This window comes from Amphiura filiformis, chromosome 9 (genome assembly GCF_039555335.1).
Source record: "Amphiura filiformis chromosome 9, Afil_fr2py, whole genome shotgun sequence".
NCBI lineage: Eukaryota > Metazoa > Echinodermata > Ophiuroidea > Amphilepidida > Amphiuridae > Amphiura > Amphiura filiformis.
This window is the reverse complement of record NC_092636.1, coordinates 14191409-14206912: the sequence shown is the minus strand read 5'-3', so window position 1 is coordinate 14206912 and position 15504 is coordinate 14191409. Positions and strand designations below refer to the sequence as shown.

The 15504-nt window shown below is 37.5% G+C and overlaps 1 protein-coding gene across 1 annotated transcript in view; it reads left to right on the top strand.

The window, feature by feature from the left end:
* The window catches only part of LOC140160669 (cilia- and flagella-associated protein 337-like), a 99085-nt gene that overhangs the window by 60258 nt on the left and 23323 nt on the right, over positions 1-15504 (top strand). The window contains exons 13-23 of the mRNA XM_072183944.1: positions 2896-3001; positions 4254-4405; positions 5970-6075; positions 7424-7541; positions 8021-8089; positions 10719-10879; positions 11169-11331; positions 11874-11966; positions 13222-13280; positions 14007-14085; positions 15247-15312. Of these exons, the coding sequence (XP_072040045.1) occupies positions 2896-3001; positions 4254-4405; positions 5970-6075; positions 7424-7541; positions 8021-8089; positions 10719-10879; positions 11169-11331; positions 11874-11966; positions 13222-13280; positions 14007-14085; positions 15247-15312 (1172 nt within the window). The remainder of the gene's footprint in view (positions 1-2895; positions 3002-4253; positions 4406-5969; positions 6076-7423; positions 7542-8020; positions 8090-10718; positions 10880-11168; positions 11332-11873; positions 11967-13221; positions 13281-14006; positions 14086-15246; positions 15313-15504) is intronic.

Below are 15504 nucleotides of genomic sequence, written 5' to 3'. Positions count from 1 at the left end.
GTCAGTTAAATATTATTTTAATAACTGTAAACAAATTTTTTAAGCAAAAACTATAAGTTACCGTCATAAAAACTCCCCTCACAACTTCACGTATTCTGTTGCGCGTATTGCTAACGCGTTTGCGTATTCCGCACTAGTCTACGCATCCAGCGCGATACATACGCGCACCTCTAGCTCTACACGCATTTTACGCATTATCAAGACGCATGATGACGTGGGGTCTTCTACGGCCTGATAGACGGCACCCGAAATCATGCGATTGTCCAATCAGAAATGTGTCTACGAACTAGACCACTCCCACTGACTAAGAATGCTCCATTGAATGCCGATTGTTTAGTACACAGATCATTCTCGCACTAGAGAACTAGCACCATGCTTCCCCCTTTCCATTGATTAGACCTTTAGAATGCAATTTTTGATTTTGTTCCTTCCTTGTGTTTTTGATCACCGTTTCTTTAAATCTCAACTGATTTCAACAAATGTGGTCTGCAGCAGGCCTGTGCGCAGGATTTTTTTTGGGGGTGCTGATTTTGAAAAAGTGGACTTTTTTTCCAAGGAGGGGCGATTTTGTAAAAAGTGGACTTTCTTCCCCAAATTTGAACCTTTTTTGACTAAAAAAGTGTAAAAAACATGATTTTTGAAATTTTTGAAATTTTTGTATACTCTTGCAAATTTGGGGAGGTGCGGTCGCACCCAACCACACCCCCCCCCCCTGCGTACGGGCCTGGTCTTCAGTAAAGGAGTACAGGTATTGGCTGCTGGTTTTAATTTTGACATATTCGTCTTTCTTTAGGAAATACAGATGGGACATCAATTCTTTTGCTGTATATATATCATTGCTCATGTTATCTATTCAAGGCCTATGTAAAATGGCCAGTTTTTTTTGCGGTGAAAAATGATTCAGATACCAATTATTACTGTAAAGCATGATATGTTCGCGTGCCTGAAAGTTGCACATTTCGTGAGTGCATTTGATTTGCAAAATTTTCATGGTTGCAAAGATTTTTTTATCCTAAGGCTTGAAAGGAAATGTACAAATTTGTGAAAATTTATGTCACAAAATATTTTGGATTCTCTTCAAAACAAAAACTTTTAATGCAGCAAAAATATCATCATGCTTTGTACCTCCCAAGAGGTGTTTTGCAAAAGCAAACCATGGTCACCATGACGAAGTACAATTACGACTAAAGGCTAGATTTATTTGATGTTGTTGCCAAGTTATATAAATTCCAAAGTGCACACCCAGAGTGAATAATAGTGACTTCATGGGTGGTAAAACTATTATTTGTTTGGTGGCAATGCGTTACTATATTGCTAAAGGCCCATTCAGTGATTTGCTCATCCGGCGATCATAAAAATCATAGAATTCAGATTTTGGTACCGTTGTCGTTGTCATTGTCATAGATGGGCTAACATAGCCTGCTGGTGGTTCAGCTGAAAGTCATGTATTTAAGACAAAATAAGGCATTTACATGAATTTGTAATTTATATACTGACAGTAGGCCTATATAAATTAGGTACATGTATATGAATGGGGCTTCAACTTCGTCAATACTGCTGTTTTCTTTGTTTTTTGCCAAATCTTTCCATTTCAAAAATACCAAATGACAATTTGAATGACTTATCCTTCACTTCTTTAAGCTATCTATAAACAATTTTTTTGTCACTTGCGCTGGGATCACTGAATGGTCCGAAAAGCAGAGAGAGTGAAATGATAGGTTGCAACACAGCTCCTGAAATGAGCCAATCAGAGCATAGATCCTGGAATATCCAGTAGCTAAGGGCTGTAAGGGGATTTTAAAAGCTTAAAAGTGCATAGAGATCAGAAGCTCTATTTTGATTGGTTTCTCGGATTATTACCGGTATATCGTGTACTTACAGTGTACTAATCAGACGCATTGTAAGAAAGTGCATTTTTAGGCTTAATCCCTAGAAGCAGGTCCAAAAGTGGTAGAAAACTTAAAATGCAAACTTTTTGATGATTAAAGCATTCAAAAAGTCCCCCCCAAAAAGGCAAATTTTGAGTGGGTTTATAGGTAGCTTTTTTTTCAAAAATATGTACCATGATGTACATTTGATTCAAAATTGGTGCACTTTTTTGAAGTCCCACCTCACAAAAAAATTAATCTTGCATACGAGGCTGACCTCAAGCTATTGCAAATGGGCTATTCCAGTTAGGGGTGTAATATTCCACATAGGAAGTGTGAATTTCAAAATAGGGGTTTGCCTGAACAGTAGCGTAGCCAGCAGGGGGGCAGGGGGGCAGAGTGCCCCCCTGACGTAAAAAAAAAAAAATGAAAGAAAAAAGAATCAGGAGGGCAAAGGAAAAGAAAAGGGGCAAGGATCCCTTTTCTACCGAAATTCAGCTCGAAAATACATAATTTTTCCGCGCTATGCGCGCATATTGCAAAGATTAAGCCTTTCCATCCTGAAAATGGGCGAAAATAGTGTAAAATACCAACATATGCGACATGTTAATTGTACATGTAAAAGTATGTACACGCGCCGGCATCCACTACTCAAAATATTGGCCAGCCCATCCATTATGACACGATATTGGATAGGCAAAAGACAAAATCCTATCATTTATTCTCTAAGTCTACACATCTACCTCTAGTCAGTGGCACTAGCTTTGAAGTTCAATGTGTGCTGCGTTAATGGCTTGGCGTTACTTGGTGCGTGTACATACTTTTACATGTACAATTAACATGTCGCATATGTACATGCAAGAAACCACACTAAAGCCAACACAGCACATGCTGAACTTCAAAGCTAGTGTCGGTGACTGGAGGTATATAGATATGTATTCATAATACTGATTTTAATATATACATGAAAATGTAATTCTCATGTTATTTTTATAATATGATTTCTTCACTGTTTGATTTCTTTTAGTAAGCCGACTGGCATGCTACGTGGACACAATGCACCTATATTTGGATTATTTATAGCAGAGGAGGAGCACAGAGTCTACAGTCTGTCACAGGATAAAACAATCAAAGTAAGATATGTCTTTGTTATCCGGGGTACTCAAGTTTGGTTTTGGTAGGACGTGCCGCTGAGAATTTGAAAGTGGACCCATAAATATACCAATTTTTCAAGAAATTTGGACCCATTGATATACCAAAAGTCAAAAATTTTGGCCGAATTTAACCCAAATTGTCTTAGTTTGTACAAATTTTGGGAAAATTTTGGGAAAATTTTGAAAATTTTGGCTAGATTAAGGAAAAATTGGGCTATTTTCGAAAAAATTGAGAAAATTTTGAAAAAGGACCCATTCATATACCAAAATAGGCTTTGAAAAAGGGGTCATTGATATACCAAGACGCCGAAAATGCTACCCATATTTGCGGCACGTCCCCGTATGGTCATTTGTACTGAGTACCCCCCCGGGTTTGTTATTTATGCAGCCACGGATCCAGGGTGGTCAAAATACAGGGGGAGAGGTTGGAGGAGCTGTTAGGACCTAAAGATTGCCCAAAAATACAGAAGGGGGAAGAGGGAGACCACCACCTAAACATTTTGTGATGGCTGAGTGGCTGTTTTGTAATTCAGGTTGGCTAGATAACATTCATCCGTTGCTGTCATTCATTAGATAAGGCCAAACAAAAATAAATTGTTTGCTTCTCCATAGATCAGATGTTTGGTCTGTCGGTCGGGAAAAGCTTTTTTTCTTTTCAAGTACCAAAGTATAATGTGAAATACTTGTTTGTATGTAAAACATCCACTCAGTGGCGGCGCCACGGGGGGCATAGGGTGGGGGAAAATGTCAGAACTCTTGCCCCCGAAAAAACCCAAAATTATGAAAATTTCCACTTTTTGTAAATTTTCACAAAATTTGTTGATATTGCCCCCCCCTGAAATTCACTTTTCCCCCCTAATGCCTCCCCCCCCAAAAAAATTTCCTGGCACCGCCACTGCATCCACTGACCACAGAATTTCCACCAAAGACAAATTTAAGATAAACCATACTTTATTTGATATTATGTACATGCCTGGCAGACATAAAATACTACTTTTTAAATCAACAATATTTTACTTTTGTAGAAGATGTGGATGATAATACGAAATATTGGAACCCTCAGCCAGGTGTGACTGCGGGGGAAGCATGCAGGAAAATTCAGACAAAAGTTCCTGACTTTTTTGGGAAAATTGTCAAAAAAAAAACCCTTTTAAAAGGGACGGGACTGCAAACAACTTTTGCTGCAATTGATTGAGAGCTTACTTTTTGTTGCTTATTTCTCACTAATAAGGTCTGGGATATCAAAGACCAGGTTTGCATGTTAACAATCCGACCCAAAACCCATCGTATCAGAGGCGATCTACAGGCGTGTCATTATAACAGAGCGTCAAAAGGGTTTGCCATAGCAACCGATCATATGGCACTACTAACTCACAGACCTGGGTAAGTTATACAGCTATAGAGTTTTATAGGAATTTGCTGTAGAAGTAGTGACGTAACATGGTAAATTAACATAGTGATAGGTAAAAACAATCTTTGAATGTATTGCATGCCCTTCACTAACACTAAGCATGCGCTGTAACTCAGCATCGCACCATTGATTATCAAAGAATAAATAGGCATGAAGACCTGGATTGTACCGGTAATTCTATGGAAATTTTACAGTATGCCGAGTCCATGTACGTTTCACTCACACCTGTATGAGTAGTGTCTTCAAAAAGAGCTGTATTGTATTCAATCTATGATATTGCACACAAACACAGGCATGACAGGAGCCTGTGATGAGTGCAGCCTACTTATACTAGTGCAGGGCAATACATTCAACAAATGTTTTCACCTATCCCTATGGTAATTTATCCTGTTACATTACTACTCTGGTAAATTACAACATCGCAACCAGTCTTAAGATGGATGTCACCAAAATGTGTATGTTTGTTTATAGACCTCCCAAATTTTAAAAATGATTAAAGTATTTGCTATAGCAATTGATCACATGTTTGATACAACTTGTCCAAGTAACTATATATGTAACACATCTTTGTGTTTGGTCACAATTGCTCATGCACCCGGGGGTCACTCCCATTGGGGCCTGTACACCATCCGCGATAATGAAAAGCGCGTAAAAGGGTAGTTTTTCGTGGGTAGGCACGATACGTGCGTAACACGTTTAGGGTGTCAAAAACATAAAAATAAAAAAAAAAGGGTAGCAAAATTGCAATTGCTAAATACGCGGAAATGAAATTTAGGGTATGAAATTTGATGCAAGGAATGAAATCCCTGTTTAGGGTATTGTTTTAGCCAAGGGTTAAATCCTTGTTTAGGGTGCTTTTCAAAAGTTGATTATCAATGGGAGTGACCCCCCCGGGCTCATGCAAGAAAAGATGCAGTTTTGAATGTTGCACTTATTTAGTCCATTCAACTCTCATAAAAAAGTAATAGGCCTGACCTACTGTAGATTACACAACTTCTGCATGCCTTGTGAGGGTTGAATGGACCAAAGTGCAACTTTCAAAACTGCATCTTTTCGTATGTAATTAGTCATTGTGCCTGAACGCAATGATGTTTTACATTTTCATTGGACCAACATCAACTGGTAAAACAAAATAGACACCAATAACTTTCAGAATTTTTAAATTTTGTAACATTCTTTTCGATTAGACAACAAAAACTGTTTTGATATCATTGCGGGAAATCAGAGTGGTTTGTTTGGAGCTGAGGTAATTTAAAGAGGGAGCGCGATAAATGGTGCAGAGTAATTCTCATTCATTATCGCCATTTAATAAATTTTGTTTCATGAGTATAACAATGAGTTTTTGCTTAAAAGACTATTGGAAATGTATCTTCCGTTCACTGTTTCAATGCGCATTCAACACATATGATCAACAATTATGTGAGCTTACTTGCGATGGTTACGTATGCTTGTCTGTGTGTTAAGAAATGATACGAAAACACAGGTTATTTGCCCATCATGCATTAAGCATTGTTTATTTCTCTTTTTTTTATGTAGTCGAGCTCAGCAACGTGGTGATGTGTTCTATACACATAAAGAGCCTGTCCACTGTGCCAAATACAACCCAAGTTTCAAGCATATTGTCACCTGCTCAGATGCATCTGTAAGTCAGGGGAATCTTTTTCTTCCTCAATATGTGAACCTCCACCATGAATGGACTGAAATGTTGACAGAACTTGTTTTCAGATATGGTCCATTGAACCTCTTAAAAAACAATAGAAATATTATTAATAGGATATCTCAACTCCGAAGGAGGATTTTGTGATCCTATCATCCTCTTTTTATGGCATTTTTCAGTAGATATCCATGAAAAAAGCTTATTACCAAAATTTCAGCTGATTCCAATTTTGCTTTTGCAAGTTATGTATGATTATGTGTATTACACTGCTGGTCACTGTTGTAATTTCGTTCCGGTATACCAGAACAAAATTCAAATGACAATATTTTTGCTAAACGAATTAATCTGCAAGATATTTTTGGTACATAAACATGTAGCCAGAGGTTTCCATCCAGTGGTATAAAAATCTCAACTTTCTTTGAGAAAAGTGGGTGGATGAGGCTGTGGATCACAAAATGCCCTTTTAATATGATGCCCTATATTGTGTTGTGTTCTTCGGACAGCAATTTGGCTCAAGAATAAGAATAAAACTATACAGATCTATTTGATTTGTATCACTTCATGTTAGTAGAGATGCTATACATGTTGCAGATCAGATCAAGACTGATTCCATTACTACATCTTGGCCTTTACATAGGCTTGTGCAATAGCTACTTGTCTCACTATTCGTTGACATAGTGCATGTTAGTATCCATTGGTTACTGGTTCAAGTCTAGGCTCAAACACCTATTCCGTATTATGATATGCCATAGGCTTTGTGTTGTGATCATTTCTGAGGCTCTGGAAGATTTCAAATATTGGGGGAGGGGCAATGATGCCTGCATGGCCCAAGTTATTGGGAGGCCCTATAGTACTTTTCCATAGCCACCATAATTGTTGAGGGCCAGCCCCCTGGTTCTGGAGCCACTGCATTTTGATCAGTGGTTCATAACAAAGAATGCATGAGCCAGTTGCCCTTGCAACGGTCATATTCTAACGTGGACTACGCCAGTGAATTACGTCATATGAATTGGGCTAATTAGAGCAGAGGATTAGAAATGAGCAGGCTGAGCTCATCTGTGATTGAGGACCTGACAAAAAGAGGGGGGGGGGGGGTTAGAGTGGGATTTTAGAGCTGGAGTGAGTGGCCATAAATATGAGCAATTAGAGTGAGAGAGGGTACGGTATATTACATCACACAGAATTAGAGTAGGGTCAGGTGGGGTACTATCCATGACTGGCTCAATGTAAAATGCTATAATTGAATTTGGGTAGGGGTACGGGGAAGAACAATAGAATAAATCTTTGATATTATTTTATTAATGCTGATTATGCTATGCCCTTCATTATACAGGTTGTAAAACTCTGGGATTTTGAAACTGGCAACTCTGTGTTTGAGTTTTCGCAAGCTCATGATGGAAACGCCATCACAACAATGACATTTGATAACACTGGAAGACGACTTATCACAGGTGCGTAGGCCTATGTTCATATGCGTGCAGCCATTAGCATAGCCAAGGGGTGGGGTGGGGGACAGGTGGAACCCAGAACCCTCCTGTCAAAAAATGAAAGAACAGCTAGTACGCCACTGTCTTATCATATAATGCGGGTGCAGCGAGCAGGAAATTTTGCATATTTGAACGTGATCCTAACATTTTCCTGCACCTTTTGGGGTGTATTGAAATGGTGCCCAAAACATCTGTGCCAAAAATTGATTGCCCCCCCCCCCTCTTTTGACCTGCCAAAATATGCTTGACCACACTTGCAACCTGCCAAAAAATTCTTTCCCCCATTTTGGGTTGCATAAACAACTTTATCCCACCTATAATTCACCACCTTGGGGGTGCACATAATATTGCACCACCGCTAACTGTTTTGTTGTGATTAGAGAAATAATCTGGAATATCTAGAAACATGTATATCAGCATTTCTATACTTTTTTTTATCACAGGTGCTAGGGATGGACGACTCAAAGTGTGGAATTATAACAATGGACATTGTCTTAAGAAATTAGAACGAGGTGAGTTTAGTGGTTCAAATAATGTTAAAATACACGCTTAGGTTCGTATGCACAAAAACAAGCTAGACCAGGTCTAACTTTAGACCCGGTCTAACTATGGAGATTAGTCCAACGGAGAAGGAACTTTTTGATATTTACATACCTTATTGTAAACCCTGTTAATGGCAAATACATGTACCTTAAAATTAGATGACTGCAGTTTAACTTTTGGACTTTGCTAAGAGTAGAGGATGAAAGGAAAAGAGTAAGCGGATCCCTTCCTAAATCTAACCTCCATAGTTAGACTTGGTCTAATTTGTTTTGTGCATACGGATCTTAACAAAAGGTCATCGTATGTCCTGTATTAGGCCTACATGTAGAAACCAAAAAAAGATGGTTCTTTGGCCTTTTCATAACCTTTTCAGTGTAAAATGGTTCTTTGTAGCCTTTCCAGAATCTTTTTGGATCTCATAGAACATTCAAGGTTCTTTATACAGGACAATTCAAGAACCTTTTTAAATTACCACCGTCAGAAATCATTACACCAGAAAATGTATTGGCAAGATCGTTACTACCATAAATTTTTTGTCCAATTTTTTTACACCACAAATATACAACATCTCCCGTATCAAGCGATAACACAGCCGAGTTACTGACCATGTCAACACGATCTTCAGCTTGTCTAGTGACACTATTGATGATAGTATCGTCCCTCATTAGATAAACGGTAGGCGCATCTTGGTAAGTCCCAATACTGTATGTGAACAGGTATATCCCAGCTATCTCAGTGGTGAAGTTGCCTGATGAAACAACGAAAGACAAATGAATTTTGACGAAAATGGTCAATTAGGGGCTAAAAATGACAAAAAAGCATCCCACGGGGGAAGACTTCTCACAGGGGGCAGCTGCCCCTCTTGGCTACACCACTGGGAAGGAAGGAAGGAGGAAGAGAGGGTGGAAGGAAGGAAAAACAAAACAGATGTAAAGAAAAGGGTGTGAAAAAGTAATAAAGAAATCAGTAATGAAGCAGAAATAAAAAGTGGCGTAACTAGGGTTGGTAGCGCCCGGGGCAAGAAACAAAATTGGCACCCCTACCCCCACCCGAGAATATCTTAGATGCGGGCAGTGGCGTAGCTAGGGATTGTGGCGCCCAGGGCTAAGGATACATAATGCCCCCCCCCCCCCAATTCTTGAAACAATTTTTGGACAAATAAGGCCTACCACTAATTTTGGTTACTAGAAGTTGAATATCAGTCTTAAAATGTTCTTTCAATTGATTTTGTGCTGATTTGCGTGCAAAGCGTGCAAAAATTTTGACTTTCCTTGCTTGGAGGGGTGCAGAATCGATGCTGAATTGGTCAATTTGGCGCACCCCTAAGGGTGGCGCCCGGGGCACATTGCTCCCCCTGTATTATGGCTTTACCTGTATCTTTCACAACTGGAGTAAGTATTTCAAATGGAAGCTACCAAATTGTCTATTATATTCAAAACTCTTACTCCCTCTGTGGAAGACTTGAGTTAAATCTTCCACAGGGGTAGTGTGGATTTTAAATATAAGAGCCCAATTCACTGGTGATTGAGTTACCTGTTTCCTGGTCAAAATCATATCCAATGTTGATGGGAGTTATTTCAAAAGGCAAAGAATCAAATTCTTTGGTTGGCGTGTAGCTGGACCATCTTGAAGCTGAAAATGCTGTAGGTTGCTCTCCATTTGTGCCGTGTAAACATCAGTGTTGCAAGAAGTGAGAACAGTACTGTTACCAGGCCTGGATGGAAAAATGTAAATTGAATGATAAATTAGGCTTAAACAATTGTTTGATTGGTGTAACATTAAAAAAAAATAGGCGAAGTAGGTAGGGATTTTTTTTTTTTTTTATAGAGTAAAAAAGGCTTTTGAACTTTTTTTTTTCTTCTTTTTTTAAATTTAAATTAAATTTTTTTTTTTACATTTTTTTTTTGCAAAAGAAATTTTTTTTTTTAGGCCTTAATGCTCCACATGGGTGTCATCTGCAGTCGACAAGTTTCAATTTTGTTTTAAAAATTCAAACATTGTAAGTTGTCATAACCATATATGTGACCAGCTCCAACAAAACCCTGAACTAGTCACCAGACATGTTTTTGAGTTTTAGGCCTTTAAAAATGACATTCCCATAAAAAAAACCTTCATATTTGGTGTGCAGAAATACATGACACATGGGTATTCAATATATACTGTATGAACAAAATCATCTCTTCAGTCAATGAATCTGATTTATGGGTGAAAATGTAATTTTTTTAGTGATTTTTATCCAATTTTGACCAATTAAAAAAAAAATTTTACATGAGAAAATTTAGCATCTCTTAGTACCAGCTGCCACTGTACATTTTCTTGAATGTGAAGTTACATGATGTGTTACTGTGTGTCCCAGTGAAAATTACCGCATGATTTCATTTTGTCAAAACTTCAAAAGAACAAAAAGGACAAATCGGTGGAATTGGGCTATTCCATTTAAAATCCACACTATCCCTGTGGAAGATTTAGCTAAAGTCTTCCACAGAGGGAGTATGAGTTTTGAATAGAATTGACAATTGGGTAACTTCTATTTGATATACTCATGACATTTAGAGATACAATGAAAAAATTATTCATTCTTGTTATGTTTGTTTACAGATGACGGTTATGATGAAGTGACGGATGTGGTGTACATTGAAATGAACAAGAACCGCTACATTATATCAGTAGGATGGGATAGGCATATCAATGTGTATACAGATAGTGCTGAGAATATACGACATGTACAACACCCACAGCCTAGATGGCCTGATGACGTGGTAGGTATTTTATTTTTTCATGTGCCAAACAGAATGAATAAAGTTTTAAAACTTTTGATCCAAACACAAGAAAGTTATTTATAGGCCTAATTATGTATGGGTGTATGTGTATATCACACATTATTGCTTGTAACAATATTATCTATGGGACAGGATAAGATAATTTTTTTGTCACTTTGTCTGCCGGGTGTTTCTGGTGTTTCCATAATGTGTGAAAAAATGCTCAACTCAAAATCTCTAAATACATCATGATTTTCGATATATTTTTATTTTTTACAATTATTTATAGAAAAATGGTCATAAAGAAGACATCTTGGCAATAGCGGCATGTCCACCCAACATGTTAGCAACGTCAAGTTATGATGGGGAAGCCATCGTATGGAATCTAGTATCAGGCCATATCTATTGTCATCTAAGAGCACCACATATTGAGGAAGATGTGTGCCAAGAATGTGAGTATTATGTTTGTTTGTTTGGTGAAGTCGTTGTCATGGAATCTAGTGTCGGGCCATATCTATTGTCATCTAAGAGCATCAGGTTTGGTTTGGGTAGGGATGTGGCATTGAAAATTTGAAAGTGGGCCCATCTATAAAGCGATTTTTTTAAAAGAAATTGGGACCCCATCGCTATACCAGAAGTCAACATTTGTGACCAAATTTAATGCAATTTGCCACTGTTTTTACAACTTTTCCCAACAAAATTGGGTATTTGTTTTTTAAAAATTAGGACAAATATAAATAAATGACCATCTCTATAAAATAACTGGCCTTGCAAAAGGGTCATTGATATATCATATGGCCAAAAATGTGACCCCATGTTTGTGGCACATCCCTTATCCCTATATGGTCATTTTGTACCAAGTACCCCCTTCCCCCCAGGTCAGACCCACACTGTCTTACAATAGATGAGAATGCACTGAAATTTGTGACCACCAGTTTTATTTTATATATCATCAGTTACAACATTGCTTTGTTTTTACCTGTTTCTTTCTCAGTGGACGGTGATAACAGTATATCAAGCCTTGTGTTTATTCCATCAAGAAAAACAAACAAAGATACAGTACAACTCATAGCAAGTGGACCTAGAGGTAAGAGCCGTGCAAATAAACAAACAAACAAACAAACAAACAAACAAACAAACAAACAAACAAACACACAGTACAACTCATAGCAAGTGGACCCAGAGGTAAGAGCCATACAAACAAACAAAAAACCAGTGGCATGTGCAGCACATTGAAAGTGGGGGGGGGGAGGTTGTTCAGTTCCCCCGAATGGAGTCTGATTTAGGTGTGTAAGGTGCCCCCCCCTTTGCGAAAGCCACTGAAAAAAAAACAATGATACAACTCATGACAGAGCCATGGAAACATACAAACAGAGACTTTCATTTTTCATTACAATTAAAAAATATTTAACCCTTTATGCTGACTGTTGTATGTTAACTTTGACTTTTATATTCTTCTGAGTGTATGTGTGGGGTGAGGGGAACAGTAAAATAGCAATTCGGTATGGTATCAATATTATTACAGATGACGAACCTGTGAAAGAATGTGCCCTTTATATTCCACCACATGGGAAGGGGAAACCGGGACAGCCGTGCACACTGTACTTGCAGTACCTGGGAGATACTGATATGCTGCAGCCAAACAAAATTGCTTTGTTAGCCCAAGATCACAGCACTTGGAGAAAGCTTGTAGTCGGCTGCAGTTCACTGATTCTTCCAGTCTTAGTGATCCCTCTCAGTTAGTACTTAATATAAACATCTCAAAATAAGTAACTAACCCCCCTTAAATAATGGCCATTATTCAAAAACAGGCTATTGTATTACAAATCTGTAAAATGCGTTGGAAGCAGAATTTATTTCTGCGCATTTTGACACCTCATGTGATACGATAGCCCAGAAAACAATAAAACACCGGTCAATTTAATGTAGTGAGGTCCAGATTTGAAAGTTGCACTTACATACAAATTTTTACAATACAAAAATACTCAGATATCATTACGCAGATTTCCTTCCATTACACTGAATGCAAAATCAATAGAATTTACTGCAACATTCAAATCTTGGGCTACATTGATTTAAATGTACGCTGTGACGTCAATATTTAGTCAATTGCTACAAACGAGGTGTCAAAATATGCAGAAATAAATTCCACTTCCAACGCACTTTACAGATTTGTAATACAATCACCCGTTTTTGAATAATGGTCATTATTTAAGGGGGGTTAGTTACTTTTTTTGAGATGTTTATATTGTAATAGCTCCCATAGAGTCCCAAACCAAGATCAAGCAATGAATGATATGAAGTGTGTTTTATATTTTAATGTTGATTTTTTTCTTGTTCAGGTTATCTTCATTTTTGGAATGTGTACAATGGAGGCTCACTATTTGCTAGATTCAGTTGTGTAAGTATTAAACTATAGGCCTGCTATTATAAATACGCAATTTTGGATGCTAAAATGTGCTCCTTGAGTTTCCAAAAAATGTTAAAACATGTGATATCGTGCCAAAAATGCAAATTCTAAAAGAAATAACCATTTTAATTTTTTTTACAGATTTGGAGAGTCCCTGGACCTAAAACCTGGGGAGTTCACTCACATTGTGGCCTGTACACCATCCGCGATAATAAAAACGCGTAAAAAGGGTAGTTTTTCGTGGGTATGCACGATACGCGTTTTGTGTTTAGGGTGTCAAAAACATGAAAAATTTAAAAAAAGAGTAGCAAAATTGCAATTGCTAATACGCGGAAATGAAATTTAGGGTATGAAATTTGATGCAAGGAATAAAATCCCTGTTTGTGGTGAAAACAGGCGCGTGTTACCTGTTTAGGGTGTCGTTTTAGCCAAGGGTTAAATCCTTGTTTAGGGTGCTTTTCAAAAGTTGATTATTACGGATGGTGTACAGGCCACAATGGGAGTACCCCGACCTAAAGCCAAGTGCTGCAATCATTCGTGGTTGATTTGAGAAGATTTGGGGAAAAATCACCAAAAAAATTACAATTTTGTTTCCAAAAGGAGCAGATTTGTAACTTGTGTTCACTTTCGATAATCAATTAAAGATTTAAAATTAAATTGGTTTTGTACACATTTATAAATCTTTTAATATTACCATTTTCCTTTTTATCATTGCAGTCAACTAGTAAACGTGCAGCAATTAATTCTATGCAACTCAGTGCAGATGATGCTACACTCTTTGTAGGGGATTCTTTAGGTAAGCTTCTACAGGTTAGGGGTGGGGGTCAGACTGCAACAGTGTTCAAGATGGTGTTCTAGGTTTATTCCACTATTGAACACTGGATGTTCAAACCTAGAACACCACCTTGAACATATTGCACTGCCGTTCATATTTAAAACACCACCTTGAACACTGCCGTTCATATTTGGAACATCACCTTGAACACTGCTGTTCATATTTGGAACACCATGTGTTCAATAGTGGAACATACTATGGTGTTCAAGAACTGTTACCAAAGACGTGTTTAAAAAGATGTTATCAGGCGTCCAAAAATTTTAAGAGTGTATAGATCTTATTCAATGAGGCAACAATAATGAAACTGAGACAGGCAAAAAGTGAAGAGAAAAAAAAAACAATAAGAAAATGGACATTTAAAAGGTTCAAAACTTTGCAACGAAGTATTCAAGAGACCTGGGGATTCAACATCCGTATGTGTAGGTTAGTAACATGCAAGTTAGTAATGATAGTAACCCAATTTTCAACATTTCTGACTTTGGCCTGAGTGGGTCAAATTGGGTCACATATGATATTCCCTTAAATACATGAGCTATTTTGTTAGTGCATTTGCTACACTTAGCCTGGCCAATCCTGTGCACTTTACTTCATTTGTAAGTTTAATGAAACTTTTTTTATCTTCGTATGTTTTGTTCAACTTTTCAATATGTGACACGATCTGGTCCATGGGGGCCAAAGGAGGCATTTTTGAAAATAGAGTTACTGTAATTATTACATTAGACATACAATAGGCTATCATTTACTGAAAACACCAAAGGTCTAGCATGCTTGGTTCTAAAGTTATGAAGTTTTTTGATGTCTATTATCTTATGTATTTTCTTATTTTTTACTCCATATTTTTACCTTTATCTCAGTTTCAAATTTGCCGCCTTTGGCCCCCATGGACCAGATCATGTCACATATAAACAACAAAACAAAAAGGATATATAATACAAAACATAGCATTAAAGCAACAATGCTCACTCACAAAAGAGTGATCAAACATCAATAATCCAGGGTATGTCATGTATGTTGAAAGAGAAAAATTAAATATAATAAAGAGGAACTAGGTGTCAATGTTAGCAGACCATTTTTTGATATGAATACTGAGTTTATTTTTATTTTCTGTTTGTGTGCTTATAGGTTTTGTTTCAGTGTGGGATATTGATAGTTATTGTATGAAATCTCCTGAGGATGAACCACCACCATGTAAGTAACTAGCCGCAATAATTTGTGTGGGGGATATTATCCTGTATCTGTTGGGGGATGTATAATTCTGTATCCATCCAAGAAAATTTGGAAAAGTATACAAAAAGCCCAAAAATTTCAGAATTTGCGAGAGTAGCGAGCCAAAAAATCAGGTTTTTTACGCTCTTTCGGACAAAAAAAGTCAAAATTTTG